Source organism: Stegodyphus dumicola, chromosome 2, assembly GCF_044657685.1.
Source record: "Stegodyphus dumicola isolate Sdum_Otavi_A_Nest chromosome 2, ASM4465768v1".
Classification (NCBI taxonomy): Eukaryota; Metazoa; Arthropoda; class Arachnida; order Araneae; family Eresidae; genus Stegodyphus; species Stegodyphus dumicola.
Genome location: NC_140769.1, coordinates 76,197,572 through 76,223,983, shown reverse-complemented (window position 1 = coordinate 76,223,983; position 26,412 = coordinate 76,197,572). Strand labels below are relative to the sequence as shown.

Sequence of the window (26,412 nt, the reverse complement as noted above, 5' to 3'; positions counted from 1 at the left end):
TTTAGTGTTTGTACAATCTACTTGTTCCTCTTCCTAGCTAATAGAACTTTCCCAAGTTTATTTCCCCTTTTATAGGGGGTTCAGTATTGGAGCCCCATATCCCACACCATTAATTTTCACACTCAATTTTTCCATTCCCAGCTTTTCCGAAGATGGAATTTGCATAGACTACGCTTTTCTTTATGATGACTACGCCTCATTAAAATCGGTCTTCCGTTTTTATTTATTTAACTGCGTTTTAACGTCGTTAAAAGTCGCTTTTAATGGGCGGGCGACACTTAGCAAACGAGAAATCTGCTTTGCAAATTGTTGCCTTAAACGTTAATGACTCATGTGATTTTTAACGATCGAAGCTTATAATTCGGTTGGTTGTAATTTTTTTATCCTTTTAAATCTTCCTGTTCTGCTTTTGAACAATAATACTACAAAAAAAAAAAAAAAAAAAGTACGTATTCGTAGGATTTCCATTCTGGCAACCTATTTTTGGTTCATTAAATTAGAAATGAAAAATCTTTAAGGTTTAAAAATATAAAAGGGTGTAACGGATGTTCATCAGTATAAATTCTGAGAGTTTATTTAATTAGATGTATTTTATTGATTTCTTACCGCCGTTATTTTTATATTCCTTCTTTCCTTTCAAGCTTTGAATGTCACTGTTTTCTGGAAATATGACATAATCAAAGCGCCTACGCTAGACTGATGCTTAGACAACTATTACTAGTTTGAGTTATGAACATTTGAAAGGAAAAATATATCAAAGTGCATAGAAATGACTATTATTGTCAGTTTTCTGGTTTAAAAAATTCTAATAGTCTGTGCAAATTAATTTGGTCACTTAAAGCAGTGAATGCTGAATTATGCTACAACAAAAATTCTAGACTTGCCTATGATGAATGTATGGCTTTTATCCTTTTTTTCCTTCATATATTAAAATGAAACTCATTTTACATAGCTTAGTAAATATGTAAATATTTTCCAGATTAGAAGAGCATTCTTTTCTTTTTTGCATAAAACTGTTAGTAATAATCCTTGCATGTATAAATGCGCATATAAAAAACGTAAGAAAGAAACATTCTTATCATACCATTTTTAAAATAACAGATTTAGAGAAATTCAAATTTAATTAAAATATTTTTGAACTAAGCTTTTATACCAAGAATTAAAAATTTGTCAGTATTTCTGCCTGCTGTATAATTTTTCGTTTGAAAATTTTAAATATGAACAAATTTTAAGAGGATATATATAAAATATTTTATATACAGCTTAAAAATGTTTAAATATTAATTAAACTTTCTAACTTAATTTTGGGGAGAGGGAGTTTTTTTCTTTTTCAGAAGTTAAGTCATAAATGAACTTAATTTTTATTTTGACGGAAGAATAAAAATAAGTATTATAATTATTCCGTACCTTTTTTAATGTACTGTACAAACATCATAATACAATTAGAAAATTTAGTTAGGATTTTAAACTGAATTCAATCTTAAACAGACTTTAAATTTTAGGTGGATTAGATCCAATCTGTCTTCTTCAAGTTGCGAAATACACTGTATCATAAATCTCTTTTGAGATGAAATAGCAGGGGGTTGGAACTTTTCTCTTTAAATCTGCATAAATGAACTTTATTGATTCAGTACTGTATTCAGGTAATGCGAACGATGTTCCAACGTCTTGGGAAAGATTTTAATGCATGAAAACAATTAATTATGTTACATATTAATTTTTTTTCCAGTTTGGTAATCCATCTTCTTAACTTTCAGTCTAGATTTTGGGTTCTATCACAAAACAGTTGGGAACTTCTCCACATTTCTGTTATTCTGCTTTAATTTTCTTTAGTTGACATGTAGGTACTGGGCTCTTTAACAGTCTAAAAGCACAGTAGTCAGTCCGTCAAAGCCACAATGAAAGTCTGTGAACGAAAATTTTGAAAAGTTTAAAGCGAAGTTTTGAAATTCTTTTATTTCTACTGTGTATTACTACTTCATTTATTCTTTTATTTCTACTAGTTATTCCAAACCAGCCAGCTACAAGTATAAGTCTATATATTAAGTTCCGACACTTAACTTTGTGGTTGAATAATTCCGTAAATGTATCTCAAAATATATAAAATGATCTTCCATGCATTTTGGGATTTAAATTAAACCAGAAAAATGTGAAGCTTCCAGATGATTTTGATCTTTTCTGTGTCTTTCTTGTCTTAGACAGGAAGGCATTTTTGGTAATGGTTATTATCGATTTTGACAACGGATTTACTGTACTAATTGCTTTTGGATTCTGAAGAAGACTCAGTTGGAAATTATCTATAAGTATTAAAAATTATTAAGTAGGGTGTTTGCTAGCCTTCCTTTCCATTTTTCATACACATTCAGTCGTAGATGTTGGCGTTATTTGATGAACCTAAAATTATTTTACTCTGTGGAGAGAAAGAAGTGGATTTTTCTAAACATGAGAGTGAAAACACCATATTAATAATATACGGAATTGATTTTTACATTTTTTTTTTATTCTTCTTAATCATGATCACTTTTCATGGATTATTTATGCCCTTAAGTATTCTCTTTAGCTTTTGATTATCGCCAGATTTCTTTCAAGCTTTTTGAAGTGAAAATTGCCGCTAAATTTCTAAATAATTTTAAAATCTATGTTTCATATTTTGTTGCCTAAATAATTTATTTAAATAATATTTCTCTTATTCGTGTTTTAAATTAGTCTTGCTCTGCGGTATTGTATTCATGTTGCAATACCTGCAGTGCTTGTAGTCATGCTAGGAATGCCTGCAGTGTTTGTTGTCATGCTTAATATTCATAGATTCGTCTAGCAATGTTGCTTTTACAGTTTTTCGGACATCATTCATTCACCTTTAGCGGTGAATTAAGAGCAGAGATCTCCCTCACTCCCCCAAAAAACACACATGCAGTATTTTTGTAGAGGTCGAAAAATATTTATGCCACATTAGGAGCAAAGCCATTGAACGTCAGAGAAGACTTTCTCGAAACCAGATATACATTTTTACATTCGTTTTTGTTTAGGATTAGGACTCACCGAAGAAAAGAATCGCAACAGTGATTCGGATAACTTTGATTCTTGTCTCTCAGTATCTTCTACTGCCTAAGCAATGGCCGCTTTCATCCTCAGACAAAGAAATAAATAAAGCAGCGATCAGCCATCTTGACAAGGAACAGAGATTGTGGCTGAATCAACACGAAACTCTATTCGCTGCGCTACACGCTACATACATAGTACATAAAACAAGATCAAAGAAAAAATCGACTTTCGTAGGGCTTAAAAAGACAAACGAAGTGCACCATGGGTGGGAGGAAGACTGCCTTGATCTAAGTGACGCCATTAATCACAATTCGTCGCGGTCGGCACCCCCTTGGTTTATTCCAAGCTTTTTTTGGCGGGAGCGTAATTGTAGGCTCCGGGTGGCCCCTAAGATACTAGCTTGAGATATCTCTTTTATTATTTCCAGTTGCAGCTTTCTGGAGTTAGCGTATTATTTTATTGTTGATCGATTCTGTGCGAAGTTTCGCTTCTTTTATTCTAGTTTAAAGTCATTACTTGTGATCTGTAATTAAAGTGTTTTAGAAGAAAATGAGAGAAAATAAAAAAGCAGGCATCTTCGCCGATATGCTTCTACTAAGCAAGCATAAAAATAATATTTACGAAGTAACATAAGGCCACTTCTCTTTGTAATTTACTCAGTGTACTTTAAAACAGAAAAGTAATTGATAATAAGAGGGTTTGATGAAATCGTCTTTTATGTAGAAAAATTACTTAGTAATTACTTAAATTAAATATAGAAACTTTCCATGGTGATAATCTTTAAATGAAAATTAAACGAGCCAAACTCTGCAACTCTCTGACTTCTGCAGCTGTAATTAGCCAATGATATGGTTTCCAGAATTTAGTTTTCAAGATGGAAATCGTGTTTCTGAACTTTTATTTATTTATTTTATTTATTTGGTTATTATTTGCAGGAAGTCATAAAGAAGACAGCAATAAGTAGCAGATCAAATTTCGAATATATATAATTATATTTTTCACGATAAATTTTACTCATCTTTATGGCAATACTTCTTGTTTTAGAAGATATTTTTTTGGTGAGAAGATGAAGAAATCATGTGCTATGGCTGACAGCTGGAATGTACCAAATGCAAAATCAAATATTTACCGAACTTTTTTATTCCGCATTTTTCGTCGATTCATTTAAACGTTTTTACTCTACGACTAAATTTAGAACAGTGGACTTGTACAAATGCTTTAAGTGTGCAGGAAGATCCAAAAATATTTAAACGTTAAAAACATTTGTATGTCAGTGAATTTAAAAATTTTTGTAAAGCAGTTTCAGAGAAATGCATAAAACTGAAGGAGTTTATAAAACATATATATATATATATATATATATACAATTTTTTATACAGCTGTGATCACTAAAAATTAAACTCACTAAAAATCTGAAAATATATAACCACCTTTTAGTGCTCATAAATTTTATGTTCATTAAAAGTATTTGTTACCACTTGGCGCTATATTTTAGAGTTTCGAATCTGTGACTTTGCTTTTGAACTACGCATATCACAAATCATTTGCAAACAAAATTAAATTGTTGTAGCTAAATCAAAAGTTAAACATTTAATTTTTTAACATTTAAGACAGACAGAGTATTATTTATATCTTTTTTTTTTCTGTAAAGTAAATCTTACTTTCACCTTTGAAAACGTGCAAGCAACAATTTGTTCATTTACAGCATGAATGAGCTTTCGTATCTCTGAAACTGAAACCCTATTGAAGTTTGGTTGTGAAGCTATATAAAATAACATATGTGCAAAGATTACTTAATATTAAAAGGCAAAATTAAAAGATGCTTGTATCAGTGATATAGCAGTTATATATCTTCCTGCCGTAAGATCCCGATTCACTTGTAGGCCATGATTCATAAGGCTAACTGCCGCTTTTCAGTATTTATTCTGAGTTATTTAATATTCCGTTACGAATAAAGAGCTTTCTGTAGACATACTTGTTATTAATAAATTTGTAATATTAAGTTCTGTTAAAGTGATCTTTGTTATTTTATGCATTTACATTCTAAGAGCATTACTGTACATTCCTAATTTGATGAAATGCAAATTTAAATGTTTATTGACTTTTTGAATCGCCCTGTATACTACAAAAATATCTTAGACCTATATGTCACAGTTCTCGAAAAGGATTTGCTTCTACAGTAAACGTGTGCTTAAATCTTTTCGTTAAACAAATATGCAAAACTGTTGTATGATATATGTAGGTCATTGGAATCTGAAAGTTTATTTTATACGGAACAGCGAATAGAGGTACGAAAGTATGCGCTTAGTAGTGGAATTTTTTAACGTAAATTTACACCGAAGTGTTTTTTTTTTTTTTTTTTTTTTTTTTTTTTTTTTTTTAAATTTTATGCAAGCATTTAAAAGCTTTCATGAGTTTAATAATTACAAAAAATCAATGAAATGATGTAAGGATATTTGGCATATAATAACTAAAATTTTGACATTAGTTTTGAGGCTTTTGAATTAATGATTGGAAGAAAATAATAGAGGAGTATTTTTGAACGAGTTCATAATGAGAAATTGTAGAGACATTAGGATTTTTAGAAGCCGGAGAGATGAAAAATTAGCAACCGCCTTCACCGGGAATCGAACCACGACTTCTTAAATACTGACCCAGCGTGCAGAACCACTACACCACGAAGGCACGCTAGGAAAGTGATAGAAATAGCTTATATACTTCCGTTTTTAAAAGGCGACTGGTTTGGGGTTTCCAGGGGACCCAATCGCTAAATCCTGGGTGTGGAGAAACCTCATCGAACACCCTTTTAGTTTGAGCGCCACTGTAGAGACATTAGGTTAATTGGAGGCAGTAAAGATGAAAAATAGCAAACGCCTTCGCCGGGAATCAAACCACGGACCCCTGGAATACCGGCCCAGCGTGCAGAACCACTACACCACGAAGGCACGCTAGGATGAAAGTGGGAGAAACACCTTATAAAATAACCCAAACGAGATATTCTCAAAAGCAACAATGCTTGTTGTTGGATACGATTAAAAAACATATCGCGCAGTGTTGATTTGAAACATTTTGTGCTGGAGACGAAAGCTTTAACGTTCTAAGAAATCGTATCTGTATCTGATAATAATTAGCTAAAGGCATTAGTTGAAATACATTTGTACACAGTAATTTGGAAGAAAATATTGCATAAGAATTATGCATGAAACATCCGCTAGTTCTTCATTTCTTTAAATAGCCGGAAAGATCAAAGCTTGACATATGGTTGTTTTATGAATAGGTACAAGAAACATTGTTACTAAGTGCCTTCTGTACCTCTTTTGTGCAAAATAACGACCCATTTCTCTATCGTATTATAATGAGTGACGAAACGTAAATCTTCTACGCCATTCACAACGATGGCTGAGCAACAATGAAGTTTACCAAAGGGCTACCTGAAATCGAAGACAAATCCAAAAAAGGCTGTGATGGCTTTTTCATGCCTCTGCAACTAGTATAATAGATTATCCTTTTTTGAGCAAGACGAAATCTGTACAGCAGGTAAATATTATTAGAAAATCTGAAAAATGCACCATGAACTTCGACGTCTTAAGCCAGCAATGGTCAGTCGCTGTCCAGTTCTAATTCACGGCGGTGCCGGACAGTACGTAAGATGGTAGTTAAATGACACTGCAAAACTTTGTTTCATACACTATACTGACTGAATCTTTCTTCCAGTATCTTCCGTTTCTATAAGCATTTAAACAGCTTCCTAAGAGATAAAATCTCTAGCACTTAAAACTTCTGCTGGAATAGGTAGAAACATTGCAGCGATCATTTCTTTCGAGATTTCTTCAGTGTTACAGCTCCAGATATTTATGCTGTATGAATAAATAAACTTATATTTCATTGGGAATAATTTCCGTGGTGGATATTTTGATTCCGAGTGTGGCTATTTTGATTGTATGTGTGTTTGAATTTAAAATTTGTAATCCGCAATTATATCCTTACTGGTTTAAAATTTATGTATGGTAATGTTTTAAAATACAGGATGTTTTATATTGAGTGGGCAAAAAGAATAGCATAATACAAATTCTGTAATTGTTTTATTAAGCCAAAATTAATTCTGAAACTACAATTATACAAGTTTTATATAGCACCAGTGAAAAATCTTCCGGTTGCGAAATCGCCGCTAGAGGCTCTGTTAACAAAACTAGCGGCATTCATGCAGAAAAAGCCTACTGTTTTCGAATACGCCAAAACATCATCGTTATTGTCGTTAGAAGACATTTTCGCACAAAATTTGGTAAAGAAACCACTACATCATCACATAAGCGATGGATGAAGCAATTTTAGGTCACGGGCTTCTTGTTTGAGAAAACCAGCCTTAGACGAATAGCAGCCAAAACCGAAGTGGTTGAAAAAATTCATGAAACGATTTTACAAAGTCCCTCAAAATCAATCTGGGAGTTATGAATTCAGTGTGCCTCATGTAAGTGTATGACATTTGCTACGGAAACGTTTACAACTCCGGATGGTGCAAACGTTAAAACCTTCCGAAAAACCGTTGCGTAAAGCTTTCTGGCTTTCTGTGAGAAATTGCAAGATAAGCTATAGCCAGATGGTTTCGCGAGCAAGCTTAAGTTCACAATATGAAGCCACTTTTGCCATTTCTGGTCAAGTTAATCGCCATAATTTCCGAATGTGGGCCACGGAAAATCCACATGGTGTAATAGAACAGGAGCGTGATTCTCCAAAGGAGCGTGATTCTGCGCTATTTCCAACATCTCTATTTTTGGTCCCTTTTCTTCGTGTAAAAATCGCTTAACGGGTCCATTTACCCAGATATGCTAGCAGAGATTTTGTTCCGTCACTTGGAGGAAAGGGCTTCCGGCTTCATTCTGCAGCAAGACGGTGCTGCACCACATTGGCATAAAACCGAAGCCTGTTCCATTGCCGGATTGGCCGTGCTGAATCAAACGAAATGTCATTGCTTTATTGGCCAACGATATCTCCATATCTAACCCCTTGTGATTTTTCCTCTGGGGTTTTGTTGAAGACACAGCTGTCGTGCATCCATTTCCTCAAGACTTTCAGCTCGAAGAAGTGCTCGAATCACTGACAAAGAGTATTCTATCACGAATGTGGCAGGAACTGGAATACTGCAGATATTTGCCATGCCACCGAAAAGGCATACATAACATCTATTTAAACTTGAATAACTCTAGTTTTACTGTAAATTTTATTTGTTAAAATAAAATAATTACAGCTATCTCAGGTATGCTTTCTTCAGATCCCATTCAGTATGAAACACCCTATATTATTGCAGATTATTTATATATTATTAATGGAGTTAAATGTTTTGAGTAATAACTTATATTAATATACATGCCTATTCGTTCTTTAATACGGGAAGTATGCATTTCGTTTCTCTTCGTTCCGTTCTTCGCCAAGTGTTTGATACTGTTTGCTGCATGGGTAGATGCAAAGTGCTAAATGGGCAGATCTTTTGTTGTTAAAATGGCAAAACAGTACTTTTTTGATTCAAATCAGGAAGTGCTAAGTTTAAATTATTACTGCAACATAAATATTCATATTTATAATTCTCACGTATTGATATGAATTTGATAAATGAGCTGGACATTTATTTTTAGTAAATACACATGCAGCATTATCTTTTATTATTGCTTTGACTTTACTACATGCACAAACATGAGGAAAACTGAAAATAATTGGATAATGAATGCACAGTGCTAATCTTCTTTATCTTTTCTAACAGTTTGTTTATTTGTTGCAGGAGTGCCCGTGGCTTTATGCATATGAAGATAGTCCACAGCGATGGCCGATTCATTCTAGGACAGTTCAGCAATCCATTTTCCAGCATTCCAGAAATGATTCACCATTACTCAATCAATAAATTACCCATCAAGGGTGCCGAGCATATGTCTCTACTATATCCAGTCATCGACCAACTGCTATAACGTTTCCGACCTCAAATTAGAAACTATCCTAATGTTGCAGGCTATCGCAAATTTCGTTTCAACTGGCAGCATTCATGTGATTTTATTTTTCTGATTTGTTTCTTTGAATGATATATAAGTAACATGGTTTACTTTTTGGAATTGGAATTCTAATTGTAAGAAATGCCTGAAATTGTAATGGACTTGCTTATTAAACCTACCGCCAATATCCATGTCATACTTATCGACGACAGTCTAAAATTTAAAGTGGTGCATTGTTTACAAAGGTTAGTTCTGATTTAGCACTGTAATTAAGTAATAGATTTTTTAGGTATAGTATTAGGAAGTGTAAGTTTAAATGCATTTAAAATTGGCATTATATTTGTTAATTTATTTTGCCTATTTCTTAACCAGTTAGTACGTTGACCTCTCCGATTAAAAGCACAATTTATATTCATTTTGTTGCAAATTATATTCTTTTGAAAAGGTTCAGTTTTTTTTATAGGAAACCTACGTAAAATAAATGGGAGATTCGTATACTGTAACTAATATGTTCTTGTTACAGTCTGTTCAGTGTTTTTAACATGACTGCTAAGAGCCGTGTCTCAGTGCTGTTGTACTTAAATATCTTATACAATAAAACTTCCTTTTCATTAATTTTTTTGCTATAAACGAAATGTCTCTTTACATATCATATTTATAAAGAGTGATTTTTCAATTTTAGGAATCGTGTTGGATAATTAATTATTAGTGTGAGTTTGATCCTTTCTGATTATTTAAATTTGCATGAACTGTTTAGGAAATTTTTCCTTTAATGAGTGGTAACAGGTTTTTCACATAAAATGTTAATCGTGATGCAGGTTTATTTATAGATTCATTTTACAGATTTCAGTGCAAAAATTTTTTCTGTTATTAGCCTAACTTGACTAATGATTTTTTTAAACTTTTCTTTGTAGTTTTTTATGGAAACGATTTTTATCTTTTTAATCATAATTGATGTTTTAATTGCTTGCTGTGCTTAACGCATTTTTATTTTTTTATTACTATCACATTTTTAATAACAGTGCTATAATGTTTGTATGCATAAATATATATATCTGTAACATATCAAAAGTTGCTTATTTATTTAAAATCACATCTGTAATAAACTTTTAATAAATTATGATTATCTAAGTAATATTTCTCTGCAATTAGAATATATTCATCTTTAATTCTGAGTTAATTTAGAGTATAATTTCTTGAATTGTAGTGGTTGTTATGTTAAGTTATTCAATTACGGCAAAGCCTCGAGGGCTATCTGCCTAAGGGGAGGGATGCCTTCGTGGAGGACTTTCTAAGGGAAACTGGCTCGTATACACGTTACACACGGGGAAAACCACGAAAACACCCATGCAGCCAGCCCGTTCGCGGGATTCGAACCTCGGACCGAACTACCAGTGTTCAGCGACTTTACCGCTTGGCCGCTGGTGGGCTCAATGTTTGTGGTGTAGCTAACTAACTATAACTAACTAATTACTTAAAATTTTTAACTATAAATAATATATGAAGTATCAGAAGTAATGGGAAGGACGGTCAATTCGAAACACTGTTTAAACACCATAAAGGCTTAATATTACTTTTATGCATCACATCCTTATAACATTTTGCATAGCTTTGTTTAATGTTATAAGTTTTGCTGACGGAATATATTTTCTAGAAAGAAACTGCTTGTATCAAGTACTGTATAATTTAAAATAATATAATGGCAAGAGAGTATTAGAGTTTTTAAAAACTTATTTTTGTTATCGGAAGTTGCATACAAGAAAACTATTTTTAATGTCAAGTAATATCTTCAATTCAGAATTATTGAATATGAAACATGAATAATATCAAGTATTGCCACTTCCTAAATTAGCTTAGGACACAATTACATGTTGTATATTTTTTGATTTATTTATTCTATTCTATTTACTCATTATCTTTTCATGAATTAGAATTTTATGTTTAATATCTGGTTTGTTTTTGTCCTTTTAAATCATTTTAGCTTTCTAGTTTTTCCAGTAAATATATTCTTATTTAAACAAATAAAAGCATATAGCTGTGTACAAATCTATGGATTTTCGTCTTTCCTTCAAGTTTAGCTTAATAATTTGAACTTGTTAGTGCTTTTATAAAATTATAGACTTTTAGAATGTTTGCATTCAAAATAAATATTTTAATTTATTTAAAGATTTTTTACTATAAAAGTAAAGAGATTGTCAAATTTCCTTTTTTTATTCATAATTTTAAAATTTTAGATTAAATTGCAAAATTTAAACCTTAATACGTGGCAATATGTTTGCGTAAAAAGGTTGCATTTTATGCTATTTCTATCTTCCAATTTTAATATCCGTAAAGTTTACTTTATGCGTTAGTAATTGAAACGATAAGCTGAGCATTTTCACTTTTGAAAAAATGCGCTTAGGGAAGGAGAATACCCACATTTTTGTTTTTATAATACTGTATATAAAATAACTGCCTACAATTCTTTGCATGAACATGTATAATTAAGCTAGTGAAGCGACAAAAAATTATGAAATGTGTTATTTATGATTGTCCACTAAGTTTTTTTAATGTGATCAGATATATACAAATTTATTATGTAAATTATGTTACTTAGGAATGTTTTCTTAAGAAATTTTAATTCTTGTCCCTAATTAGTTGCTTTTCAGTTTTATTAGCATTCCAGTCGATAGAAGAGCTATTAGTGCAGAATCGCAGTCTATTTAAGACCTCTGAAGCTTTTTAATCTCTTTCTCCTCAACATCACTAATTAGACTCACATAATCTCTTGATTGAGAAATAATCGCCGTAGATGCCATGGCAAGCCTAAATCCGCTTTGAGTAATTTGTGTTGCAAATGGTGCTAGGCCCTTTTTCTCGCTTTTAGCCGAACTGAATAAGTTGCCTGAAATGCAAGCAAATCACAGATGCTGAACCTTTCATGTAAGGAATATCTATAAGAATTAAAGGCAAAGGCAGTTACGGCGTCCCAAAATTTAGCTCATTTAGGCAATGATTAGCTCATTAAGTGTGGAAGTCACCTTTTAAATTGGGTATTTGAGGAATTTTTTTAATTAAATTCAGTTTGAAAATTCATCTTGAGTCTGCTAAGTCTTTAATTTAGAAAAGTCTGAGTAAGAAAATTACATGCATTTTACTCTTTGATAAATTAGCTAATCTATTTACACTAATTAGTGCAACAAAAATAATGCTTATGTTTGATAATAAGAAGATACACATGTATATTAAATATATTTTGCTTGCAAATGGAGGATAATTTAAATAAAATTAAACACGATATTAATGAATCAGAGTCGGCTGCAGACATTTTGCCGCCCACTGCAATCTCTTGCACTTGTGTTTTCTTTGTGGCTGCTATTTTCTGACGCCCAGCACCTCCGTAAATTCTTTAATGTCTAAAATTAGAAGTGCCGGAGCCCTATGGTAGACCAGCAATGAGGAACAAGAGCAAATAAATAAATAAAATGACTATTAAACTCATTATTAATAATTTAAAAATTAAATAGTTAATTATGATCACATTAATTAATAGCTATTTAATTAATGTTTATTAACTATTAATTAATTAATAATTATTATATAATTGATTACGTATTATTTACTGAAATTATTAAGTAATTAAAGATTAAAGCAATTAAATTAAATGTAAAGAGATAAATTAAAATTTAAGAAGCGATTTTTAATATAATTTTATTGCTAAAAATGAAATTTTCGAGATCAAATTTCTACTGAAATTGTTATTCAGTTACATAAAAGAAGTGCCGCAGCCTTCTTAGTTAGGGCTGCGGCCTAATTTAAGCTCTGGCTGGCCCTGAATGCAACTCCCTAACAACACTAAAACTTTCCCAACAACACTAAAACTTTTTAACTTCTTGAACTACTTGAATTTAATTTCTTTGGGGTGTGGACGTAGATGGTAAAAAGGGAGATCTCTTAAAGAAAACAATACAAAAATGAAGTAATAATAAATAAAGATGCATTATTTTTACAATTAATGGATCATTTTAAATCAATTCGTAATTACACGTAGATATATGCCGTTATATTACTAAAAATAATATTTTGTGACTTTTCGCGACTGAACCAAAAATACTTACGGACCTACACTCTGGGACCACTGATTTAAGCTGATCAGAACTATCTCATGCCTAAGTCTAGTATTACACTTCACATACTTGCAAATGTGTGTGCTTTCCCCTCCAATGAAAATCTAATGCATTATTCAAAAACGTTGTTTAGCTTTATTTATTTGGCATTATATTTTGTTCCAAGCTCTCAAAAAATCAGGTTTTTGAAAGGAAATTTTATGCCTATATAGTGTATATAAGCTTGTGTTTCGAAAAATTCTCAATTGCATTTACTCAGTGGAGTCTGCTGTTGAAATTAATCCTTAAATAAAATGCCAAACAAAATACACGCACCTTATTTTTATTTTTTTAGCAGCAAGTTGTTTATCTTGTTTATATTTCTTTCCTGTATTTTTTTCCCTTTTCCCGCATCTTTGCTTTGATGTCCGAACGAAAGAGAGAAATTACCCCGATAAACATTTTATCCCTTAAAACCGGTAAAATGCTCTTTTTTAGCAGCAGTTGAGAATCCCTTCTTGGAAGTTGGTCCCTTTGGAAACACTCGATAAAACTCAGAGCTCCGACAAGAATCGAGATTTTCTCCTGTCAACGTTTCACCGTTTATTTGCTATCTCCTGTGAAAATGGCTGTGAAAGAAGATTGCGGAAAAAAGAAAAGAAATACGTTGTCGACTTGCTTTCAGTCTTGTTAATGCCGATCTAAGTACATAAGGTTTCACAAACTGCAGTGAAGCGAAAATTCCTTAATACTTTACTTTAATAGACCTCAGAAGTTTATTTATCAATGAACGTCAGTTATTTTCACCTGAAGAAGAAAAAATTTCCTTTTAAAAAGAAAGTGTTTTATCCAATGTATGACACGCGAGAAGTATTCACTGCCGTTAATTTATAAAAATGTGCTTCTAGCGTGTTAATATGTTTAAAGTAAAGTTGCTTGAGGGAAATCAGGTAATTTATAATTTAATATGAGTGAAGGGCTGTTTAAAATTTAGAGATTCAAATAAAATTTCTTTATGTAATGTAACTTTTACTTTCTTTTGGCGTATCTTTCTCTTTTTCCTTTTGTTCCATGATTTTCACACTATATTACTTTTATTCCTTTTTCATGCGTAAATTTTTCGTACTTGCTTTCCAGTTTAATACTGTTTTGTTTTTGTTGGTATATACTGTTAAGATATATACTTTTTATGAAAAGAAAATACAGTTTTACTTTCATCTTCACGCAACACTTAAAATTAAACTGTATTGTGGTTTTCTTACTCTTTATGGACTTGGCTCCTGTGATATGCTGTAAGCTGAATAATCTTAAACGTAATCCTCTATGAACTTGAATTATTTAAAGGAATTTCTCAGTCTTAAATCTCTTATTTTCTGAGCATTGAATATCTTAAGTAATATCTGAATTAATTCATTTTGAAAATAATTTTATTTTATAATCGAAATTCAACACAAATGAACGAATGCTGTTGAACGTAATGCTTCTCAACAGTGATACAAAAGCTTTTGCACACTTCTGTTTTTTCTCCTTATTTTCTTCAAACAGGTATAACAATTTCTGAAACAATGTCTTATCGTACTTAGAAGAATAAAAAACTCTTGAGTGGCCTGAGTATCTTTGTTCTAAAAGCTCGTTTCTTCAAAGAATCGAATATCTTCGCTTAGTGAATTTTACATAATCAAGGAACTCTAAGCGTTCAAAAATCATAAAATATATTATTCATGTTTTATATTCAGTAAAAGTTGGAAACTGCGTCATAATTTCATTTGCATGATTATCGTTCTAGTTTGCGTAATTTTCTTAATTATTTTCAAAGTATTACTTCATATAAAGCCTTCTCTAAGGTTACAGTTCGAAAATCAGTAACATATTCTAAATTGTACAAATAATGTTATGCTATTAAAGATTTTTTTGCTTCGAAATTACATTTTTGTAAACTCTAGATAATAAATTTAACCACGAGGAAATGAAGTTGCGGATTTTTCTTTAATATGGTAATTTAAATTGTAACAACGAGGAAATGAAATTACAGATTTTTCTTTAATATAGTAATTTAAAGAGGAATATTGTAAAAGTCTAAATATAAATATATATACATACTGCAAAGTACTGCAAAGTGTACAAAATATTGTTTACAAAACTTCAAACGCTAACTTTCGCTTATAGCATTATCAAAAGTGTGTATAAATTATAAAAATTCACGATTCGATTAAAAAATCGTAAAATTCATTCAGTGGTAATTTTTTAATAAAACTTTTGAAACCTTTTTGACACCCCTTTCTGTCATATAACTAAGGAATATGAATTTATTTGATAAAAACATATTCATATTCAGAACGAACTCACAATATTAATTAACACTTCAAAATCATAATATCTTGCTAAAATGAACAGAATAATAGCATTATCATTGCATGCGATCTTTTGCATCCTTATTAAATTAAATGACTGAAATCATTTTTCGGTGTTTACTTCAAAACGAGTAATTATCTTGGTGATTAACGTTCATAACATTTATTATTTTATTAAATTACTTTCCTAAAGGTAGCACATTCCAGAGAAATGTTATTTTATTCCTATGCTTGAAATGATAAAGTATGTCTTCCTAATTATCTCTGTTAATTAAATTAACTTTTGTTTGTACGAGTTACTCATAAAGATTAAATCCTGGCGAAATGTTAATACGTCTTCTCTGGTATGATAATTTTTTCTTTAGCGTACTGTAATATCATTTATAAATTTCAGTCTCTGTTGTGTTAGATGAAAAGTAAACCTTCATAAACTAATGTTATTAAATTGATAGGGGGAATGTATGACTTTCTGTTCTGCACGTCATTTTTATCTTGAATTAGCTATTTAACGTATTTCATTTTTATATAAAGAATAGAATTATTTAATTCCTGTTTATGTAATTTTCAGACAGATTTCGTTGTTAGTGTAAGGGGGATTTTGAGTGATTCCTTTTATTTACGAAATTTCATCTATATTTATAATTTTTTTAATTTGATTATCTTTCAAAAAATTTTAATTTAAATAAACTATCAGCTAATTTTTTCACCTTAAAATAATTTTATATAATAAAAATTTTTAATACAGCGCCGCATTTTTGCCTATCGGCAATTTTCGGAACTATTTTTTTCCCTGCGGAATCTTTTTTTCTTATGTCGTAATTAGTTCATTTACCAATTGGGAGCATTCCAGCTGATAAATCGGTTTACAGATGCTTGAGTCAGTTTAAAAAAAAACACCCTGTATTAAAAGAAAAATATTCTGTATCCCATGTTCTATATTTTATACAAGGAGTTCTATATTCTGTAGAGTGTACCTAAATATGAGGTATTCTGAAGTAAATTGCTAAATTAGGTAAATAGTCGGTTATTAGGTATATAAATCTTGAACTGCCAGCTGGCAGTTTAATTTTAACTGAAAATGAAAGTTTTGTACTTTTAGTCGATATGCATTTTGTGTTTAGAAAAGCACGCATTAAAAAGTAAAATGAATGCGACTATCGTCGGTAATGTTGCTTGTACTGATATATTTAAAATAAGTGTTACATTTATTGGATCAAACGAATTTGAGATTGCTCATATGTAAGAAATAATTTCTTCTTATTTTAAATAAAGCAGTATGAATGTGTTATCGAGATAGAAGATCCATACGTTTGTAATTTTAGCGAAATCAGTTACATATAATTTGCAAAGAAAGTTTTTTAAATATTACTTTATATTGCTGGTTTGTGATCTTGTGCCTGAAAAATTACACGACACATTTTAATTGGTTTTAAAACCTACACTATTTTTCTTTGTTATTTAACGAGCAATTATTATTTATATAACATGCTGATTAAAGTATTTGAAATATAAGTGTTTCATAAAAGACGACGGGTTCAATTTTACGCTACATGAATAATTGATACTGACCAAGTAAACTTATGATCAAATGGATACTACATTGGTAGCCGAATTTAGTCGTACATTATTTATATCCATATGGCCAAATATGACTTTCCGGGTAGTGCCCAATTTCGAATGGTGACCTGATGTATTACATGCATTTGCATGAATTATCAAGCAAATTATGATGAAGATCTCTAGATTATATATATTGTATATGTCACATGGTCTTCATTACGTGTCCAAGTATTTTCACTATATTATAGAGGAATATTGTAAAAGTCTATATATAAATATATATACATATATATTTAGGAATACATAGTCAAATAGATAACGAGTTTATTGTAAATAATGTTTTGGTATAGTTTTGTAGCTTTTGAACAAAGCCACGTTTAATACTGCAATACTGATTGTCAAATAAAATTCCAGATTCAGTTATACTGCATCATTGCATCTTGTACTTAATTGGCATTTATAATTTGTACTTAACTTTGTAATTCACTTTTTGTATTTAGAAGATTAAATAAGTAAATTAATTTGAGCTGTATTCAAAGGAAATGGAATGACAGCTCAAAGAAGGAGATAATATGAGATATGGTTGTATTTTAAAGTATGTAAATATCAATTATAGTTTGTAAGTATAGCTCTGGGATCGATAGTCATGTTTAAGCATGTTTCTAGATCTATTGTAACTGTGACTGTAACTAGGTATGCGTTCATTGAACACAAAATGGACAAGTTTGATATAGAGAACAGTATGCACAAACTGAACATTTTCGTTGTGTGCACAATAGTACTTATTTGTCATAGATGTATTTTATTGTGATAATTGTCAATTCATAATCTTGTTCTTCATGCAGGTTCGTACTTATTATTAAGTAAAGTTACAATAAATTTATTAAAAAAATATCAACCAAACTCTGTGATTTGTGCATTTCTGAAATCTTTGTGCCAAAATTTGGTATAAATAGCTGTTTATGAATGGTAAATGCTGGTTCATTTTCCATATTTAATTAGTATGATTGATCAATATTTGTCCCTGATATCCAAATTAATTATTGCTCTAATTAAGTTCTCAATTTTACGTTAATAAATGGATTTGATAAATGGATAATTATTTATACACATTACAACCATGACAAAATGTAATTCAGTATATCCTTTTTTCTTAATTAATTTTTATAATTGTATGGTGAATGCTTTTTGTATTTCTTTTGATATAAAAATTCACGATTTTCCCCCCTATTTTTGAAACATTTATGAATATTTATTTGATTATGTGCATGTATTACTTTTAAGTATATCAATGTAATGGTAGTTATTAATATTGCTTCAAATATACTGAAATTATGAAACCTTTTTTAAAGGATTTGTAATACATGTTTTTTATGTGTTTTGCGATCACTTGTAGAAAAAGAAATTTTTTAAATTTTACTTTGATTTTTCTTTTGTTAATTTTAATTACGTGTATGGAACGCTCTGTTATAGTATGTTGATTAGAAAATAGTTCAGAATATTTTATGACTATAAAATAATATATAATAAGTGATAATTGTTATCAAGTACATAAAATTTCGATTTTAAATCACTTTTGCAAACAATTCTTGTCGTAGTCAAAACTGAAAAATATATTACTTTTTTTTAAATTTGCCATTGATTTAAATCAAATGAATACCTATACATTTGTTTATTTCTGTGTGATTATCCTTCATGATCATGACTTTTATTTTCTATGTAATTTTTAAATTTTTCGAAATATCAAATGTTTTGTTTTGAATTTATTGTCTTCATTCTTTTTCAAAACTCACAAAGCAAAATCTTAAGACATAATTTTTGTATACCGTGTTTATCATATCTTTCATGTCTTCTTTTACTGCCATTTACTGAAAACGCCAAATTTAAGAATTATATATTAAAGCATAATTTTGATGTAAAATTTATGAATATTACTTTTATAGCATATTCATTATGAAATCTAATTGAGGTTTCCTTCATTAATATTTGAAACTATTGTATGTTAGTTCATTTATCTATAGCGAAATTGTTATTATGTTCATAGCAACTTAAATAATTAATGTTACAGAGTGCAGACAGCTTGAAATTTTATTTTGCTGGTATATCTTATGCTAAAGTACGTGAAGTAAGAATGGCATAGTCTTCTAGTACTGATAGTATATATAGGATTGGCAAAAATCACTGATTATTTTAATGATAAACTACTATTGTACTGATAGTGTACAGTTTGTCACGGAACCATTTCTTTCCGTTGCTTTATGAATTATTCGAAGACCAAAAGTGGTATCCGCATAAATTCTAAAAGACGAATGAGCACAAAAACCTTGGTTTAATTTTAATAAAATCAAATGGATTGTGTCTTTCAGCCAGTCTTATATATAAATGGTAGTCAAGTTCAAGAGAAATAGTATTATTTTTCTTTTCATATTTTTTCCAAGCTGTAGATAAAAGTATGTGTAGCAAAATTAATTAAGATATTATTTTTAATTCAGAAAAAAATTCTATTCTAGTTTTTTTTAAACAGAATGAATTTAAGTATATGTTTATGAAAAATTAATTATTCATGCAGTGTTATAAAACATTTTCTGTTTTTGGAACTTGCCCTTAAAGAAAATATGAAACATGCTTCTATTACATTTAATTAAAATGTTAAAAATAAATTTTCTTCAAATTTTATACAAGTGCTCTGTATACCCCTCCCCCTCCTTTGAAATATGTAAAAAAATGTGCCAAGTTTCTAAGCATCATTCTCAATTTTAATAATTGAGATAGCTTTTAAAAAAAAGTTGAAAAATAATTTTGGCTTTTTATCCTTTTTATAGCTACACAAAATATATCGTGGTCTTAAATTAAAAATGAATGCATGCTTTTATTTTAATTATGTTCAGTAGCCACAACACTTTTTTTTTCTTTTGATCAGAGCTCAGTAAAATTAAAATTTTGTATCTAATATTTTAAAGGCAGTTTTTTGATGAAATATTTACTACTAAATATATTTTATAACTAAAAAAAAAAAAAAAAAAAACATTTTTTTTTCTTTTAAACTTTCTTCTGTTCATTTTTCTTTTGATAGGCTACGAAAAATTTTATTATTGAAATGAATTAGAAATGATCTCTCATATTAAAATCTTGCGGTTATTTCTCAAGTCTGCTGCTTTTTTATATCAGGCTAGTGATAAATAATTAAACTATAATTCTGAAATTAACTAAATTATTCATTGTGTTAATGGCCAAATTTAAATGGTATACAAATTTTGGGGCAAAATGCAGTCAGATTTTGAATGTTGATTTAGTCAATTTTAATAGTGATGGGACTGTCGAATTCTGTGAATCTTGAGGAAATGAATAAATAAATAAAACACAGATTCTAAAATTCGAATCTTCGAGACCTAACATTAAAAAAAAAATTTAAATTTTGAACTCAAAACTTTTGAAAAATTAGTTATATTGACATTAGGTGAGAATCATTCATTAACAGTGGATGCCATTGTTGCAGTTTCAGTGATTTGAATCGCTAAAACCACCTCATGGTGGCAGTAAATAGTACAATAAATTAGCATTCGATGATTAATATTAATTTAGCTCTCTAAACAATCATCGCTTGATTATGCCTGGTTTGATTTTAAGATATTCTGTGAAAATGGATCTAAGATTTCTTTTTTAATTGTGTGCTTTATTTACTATTTGTGTTTTCTTACCACTTTATTTGTGTTTTCTTAGTAAAAACAGATGCATTTTTGAAAATTATATCTTTAAATTTGCTTTTCCTTAGAAGCAGATTTCAAATTTTGCTTTAATCAATTGCTTTAAGTAAAAGTTATTTTCTTATTATTATTTTGCAAACGATTCAAGATTCGAAATATTCGACTACTCTTAGGATTCATATTCGAAGATATTCGTCCCATCTCTATTTTCACAAAGTAATTTCTGTTTTAAATATAGAAGAAGTTAAAAATTATAGGGTCACTAAAAAAGAAATAAAAGTCAAGGTATGAAAATTTTTGTTTAAAAATTAAATTAATTCAGAAGATTTTATTTTATTTACCAGAATGTTTCCTTTCACTGTGTAAAAAAGAATGATCTCTTGTCTGACTTTTTTTAAATAACCAATAAATAAGTAAAAAATAAGCATATCACATTTTTATGTAGCATTATGTTAGTAAATAATTTATGTGTAAAAATTTCTTTCTCAGTTTAAAAGAAAATATAAATAAAAGCATGTACATTTTAAGCTTTTGGCAATTCTAGAATAAAAGTGCTTTATGGTTAACTATAATTGCATATGTTAATGAGCCACAAATAGATCTTTTTTAGTTTCAAACACGATTTGCATCCGTGATTTTGGTAATTTATTTTGTTATGTGCAGACTATTGTTTGCTTTTGTATATAAATAATTTAATTTTAAAACATTTTAAAACAAACAAAAAAATGCTAGCAAAGTAAAATGTAGTGTAATCGGCAAAGAGAATAAATTTTAAAGCAAAAATAAAATGATTGATTCCTGCTCATTAACGGTTTTGCAAAAATAGTGATCTATATCAAGCAGTCTAAAATTCTACTTGTTTGAAGTTTTCTTTAAATTGAAGACAGCAAACATATCGCCTATACAGATTGTTCATTTACTTTGTATGTGTGGTCTTTACCCTGCTTTGAAAAACAGTGATTGTTAATATTCATGGAAGCAAATTTTACAGTTGTGTATGTTTGAGAATATGAAGGAAAGAAAAAACACATTTTAGCTATGGCAGTTGTGCAGCTTAACATACAGTACACGTCGTATTCTAATATTAAGATAAGAGAAATACTGTGTTGTAAAATGAAATAAGTATGCTAACCCGAATGCAGCAGGGACCAAACTAGGCGCAATTTTATGCTGGCGTTTTACTCGCTGTTAAAAGAGGTCAAAGGGTTCAAATCGGTCGCACTCTGCATTTGATTCGGCAGCGAAATATTTGTATAGGTATATGTTCACCGTTCAAATGTTTAGAATGATTAATGTTTGTGATATTTTATTTCTAGTTCTTGTGACTTACGCATGGAATTATTCCTGCCCAGATACTGGATTATTTTTGCAAATGTAGCATTTCAGAGTAGAAGTATCATTCCTTTATTTTTCAGAATACATATTTGAAGTTTGTATTTTATACCTTAGTGTAACTATATTTTACATATTGTTGATTTCATCTTCTCTATATGTGTAATAATATCTGGGTTTGGAAATAATACATGCTTGATTTTTTTAAATCTCTGTTTATTAGTACGCAACTGAAATGTTTTCATCAAAACTCTACAAAATACTGAGATGGACTCATATTTGTAGTAAATTATTGTAAATTTTTGTGTTTAGGAATCTGAAAATAAATCAATTTGAATGAAATGCTCTTGTCTTGTTTCATTAAATGCCGTATATTTCATTTTTTAATAAAATGTATTTGTACGTACACATGCAGGCACAACAAAATAAATGTATATGATTTTTAAAGAAGCCTAAAAAATAAAATAACATTAGTTTCACGTGTTTTAAATTTCAAATTTAAATTAGTCTGCGATTTGTTAAGTATCAAGTTCGGATTTTGGGGTTACTTTATATTTCCGGAGAAAGATTTGACTTCAAAAATCCAAATATTAAACAGCCTCAACTATCACACAAAAAACAATGATATATAATAAAAAAGAACATTTAAACAAAACATCTAAAGTCAGAACCAGAACAAATGAACATGGGAACAAAAGTTAAAAATTTAAACAGCAAGGAAAGGAGAAGGGATGTAGTCTTTACAAGGATTTCATGAGAGTTCTGGCATTCCAGTACAGTTTGCTTATCTTGCCGCGTTTCTGAGACTAACTAATTCTGGGCATATAAGAAGATGTCCAGCATTCATGATGCCCGAATTACAAATTTGGCGTATACTAGATGGAGGGATGCCAATTTTATTTAGATGATGTGCCGTGCAATCGTGGCTTGTTTGCAGTCTGAAGTACAGATGGAGGACAAAATAATGCGAACACCTGTGAAAACGTATGACGTATTTCACACCTGCAGTACAGCCGCACCACCTGCAACAAAAGTCTGCTACCTAGTGAGCGTGAAGAGGAAGGTATCAGTCTCTCAACAGCAGTCACCTGCGTTGCATGCTTCGATCGAACGGTCTGTGAAAAGTTGAAAAGTCAGAGTTCTAAAGAGGAATGATACTTGGAGAGCGTTTAAGTTGAGCATCGGTTACGGAAACAGCAAACCTTGTGGGGTGTGCAAGAAGTACGGTATCAGCCGTTATGACAGCGTACACGAAAGAGGGTAAGACGACGTCTTCAAAGCGCAACAGTGGCCGAAAGTCAAAGCTGGCTGATAGCGCATAGTAGCCCGAAAGAACAAGCAATCGTTATCCGAAATTAACATCTGAAATGTACAGTCATCTCCAGGACCCCGTTTCAACAAAAACTGTCAAAAGGTAATTTCATGCTATGAACATTTATGGCAGAGTGGCAATTCGTAAACCTTAGTGACAGCAACTACTGCTTTCAAGCGAAGCCAGTGGTGCAGGGATCACAAAGGCTGCCCCCCCCCGCAGTGTCAACAGGTAATATGTTCAGATGAATCGTCATTCATCCTATTTCAGACGACCGGACGCGTTTATGTCTGAAGAACGCCCACAGAAGCGTTTCATCTCGACTGTCTCGTGATACCTTGGCGCGGTCTTGGGCCACTTGTTATTCTGCATAGGAGGATCACATCCAATCACTATCTAAGCATTCTAGAGGATCATGTCCATTCTTTTGTCCAGACTGTATTCCATGGGGAGCGACCGCTTTTCCAAGACGGCAACGTCCCTATCCACACTGCTAGGTGTATTCAAGAATGGTTCAAAGAACATGACGATGCAAATGAACATCTCGCTTGGCTCCCTCAGTCTCCGGATATTATTGAACATTTATGGACATATTTGGAGTCCAAACTTCGTTCCAGATTTCCACCTCCATCCGGACTTTCGGAATTAGAGACTGTTCTGCTGGAGGAATGGCTTAATATTCCTTTAAAATTTTGTCCATGACCTTTATGCATCTATCCCACATCGCATTCAATCTATACTTCAGTCAAAGGGTGGTCCAACCCCCTATTAATAAAGATTTCCCGTTATTTTACAGGTGTTCGTATTATTTTGTCCTCCATCTGTATGCCATAGCCTCTTTACGGGGTTTTTGATAAAACGTTTTCCAAGTGTCTTGAATGTTAGCCGAAGATTTGCCTGTTGATTTTGTTGCTTGGGCATATTTGAGAGTATTCACTAATTTCTAAAAAATCTGCTTTTTAAAGACTCTATAGGAAGTGGTTTGCTGTCTGGTGGCTCAAGTTTTCCTCTCTTGGCTAGTGAGCCTGCCTTTTCGTTACCGTCGATTCCTACATGTGAAGGGATCCATTGAAAAACGATTTTTTTTGTATTTACAAAGAAAGTTCAAGGTATTCCTGAGATAATCTGGGTATCTGTGCCCGAATGCACAAGCGATGAAGGTAGAAAGGAAGAGGAGAAGCTCTAACTGGTTTTTCCCATACATTGCTTTAAAACAGTGACGCACCCCTTATGCAGACCAAAACATTCAGTTACTTGCTATTAAGATCAATGGGTTTTTGACATGATCGGAGGTAAATATTTTGTAATTACGCAGTATGTTTTCTTGCCTCCGTGGCACAAGCAGAAGGGTGAAAATGAACCATCTGGACGAGGAATTTAACGATCTCGTAAAGCGAACTGCACGAAAAATTTTTAGGCACCACAGGAGTCTTCACACTTTCTGAAGAAGACATCTAACGAATAACCCCCTTTGAAAAAGTTGAGGGGTTAATACTAAATTCTGTTTTTGGAAGCCAAATACTAATCAAAGTGCGTAACAGAAAAGAGAAACAGAAGGTCACACACTCTCTTGACGCCAAGTGACCGAATACTGTTTTTTCGTTAGCTTCCAGAAAATGTTGGACTGAAAAATCCTTTCCATTTCTGCACAAATAAATAAATAAATAATAAAATTAAAAACTAACAAATAGCATAAAATGAAAAGTATGAAATATATATTTATGCATAAAACTAAACAATGAAATATCATTTCATATCTACAAATGCACTTACTACCCATTTCTATTTTAATTAACATAAAATAATGAACTTATGACTAAATTAACAAAAAGCTTTATTTCATTTAATCTAAAACAAACAACGATTTAGGAAGGTATCTGGAGTCCGCATAACGGAATAATTCATAATTCTATTCAGTCTTTCCATCCATTAATTAATCATCTTGTTTTCAGGCTTGCTATAGTTATCCATATGTAAGACTGTGTAATCTGCGTTCTTGTTATCCTTCAAATTTTACTCTTTGAGCAAAGAAACAGTTATACAACCACATTACTCATAATCAAGGCATTACAAATTTATTCTTTTGTATTATAGATGTCTGCAAAATCCATCGTTGTGCATTCAAATTTAAAGTATTTTTCTTGAGTATTTATTTTAATGCCATAAGGACTCATTAAGATCTTCTTAAATAATTAGGCCAGTTGAAGGGGGAGGGATTCAAAGGATAAGAATTGGATGGAGAAAACCAACTAAAATTAGTTCATGGAATACTGGAATATAACCTTAACCCTTTATTGCATCATGTCCACTCTAGTAGACAAAAGTTTAAATTTGTTTATTCTTCTGTAAATGCTTTAACAGATTCCATTCCTGTGTTTATTCATTCTATATTATTAGAACTTTCAACTGTCAATCATAGATGTCTGTATAGCATCACTAAGTAAAGCATTGCTATTTGGAAAATGGCTGCTACTTCTGTTTCCAAGTTAGTACAATTTCTCATAGTAAACATTATATAATATTGCTTACATTTTCTTATACTGCCATTTTTTATTCATAATTAGTAATTTATTTTAAATGTCAGTTTGAGAAAATTGTGGAGTGGTTAAATAAAGATCTACTGAAAAGAGTAAATTGAAACCCAAATGTACTGCTTATCAAGCCCAAACAGCACTGGGAATGTTTATGTTTGCAAGGAATTTCTAGAACATTTGATATTTGAATCCAATAAGTACAGGTTACAAAATCGTAGCAAAATGAATTCTATCACAATCGACAAAATGAAGGTATTTTGGTGGATCTGTATGTACATGTCAGTTGTAGATTTACCATTTAGAAAATAGTAATGATCACTGCAAACAAGGCAGGAAATGATTTCAAATGCAATGACCATAAATCGTTGAGAAAAGATTTGTAGGCATGTACGTATATGCATGCTGTCCACTGTAGTGAACAAAGTGTAGCAATTATTTAAAATGAAATTTGAATAAAATTATTTTTTTTATTATTACTAAGGTTATTTTAAGTAGAAAAAATACAAACATTTTC

At 30.8% G+C, this 26,412-nt stretch overlaps 1 protein-coding gene across 1 annotated transcript in view; it reads left to right on the top strand.

The window, feature by feature from the left end:
• Positions 1-22,394, top strand: part of LOC118185763 (uncharacterized) — an 831,500-nt gene extending 809,106 nt beyond the window's left edge. The window contains exon 8 of the mRNA XM_085810777.1: positions 8,816-22,394. Coding sequence (XP_085666903.1) covers positions 8,816-8,999 — 184 coding nt within the window. The 3' untranslated portion in view covers positions 9,000-22,394. The remainder of the gene's footprint in view (positions 1-8,815) is intronic.
• The last annotated feature ends 4,018 nt before the right edge of the window (positions 22,395-26,412 follow it).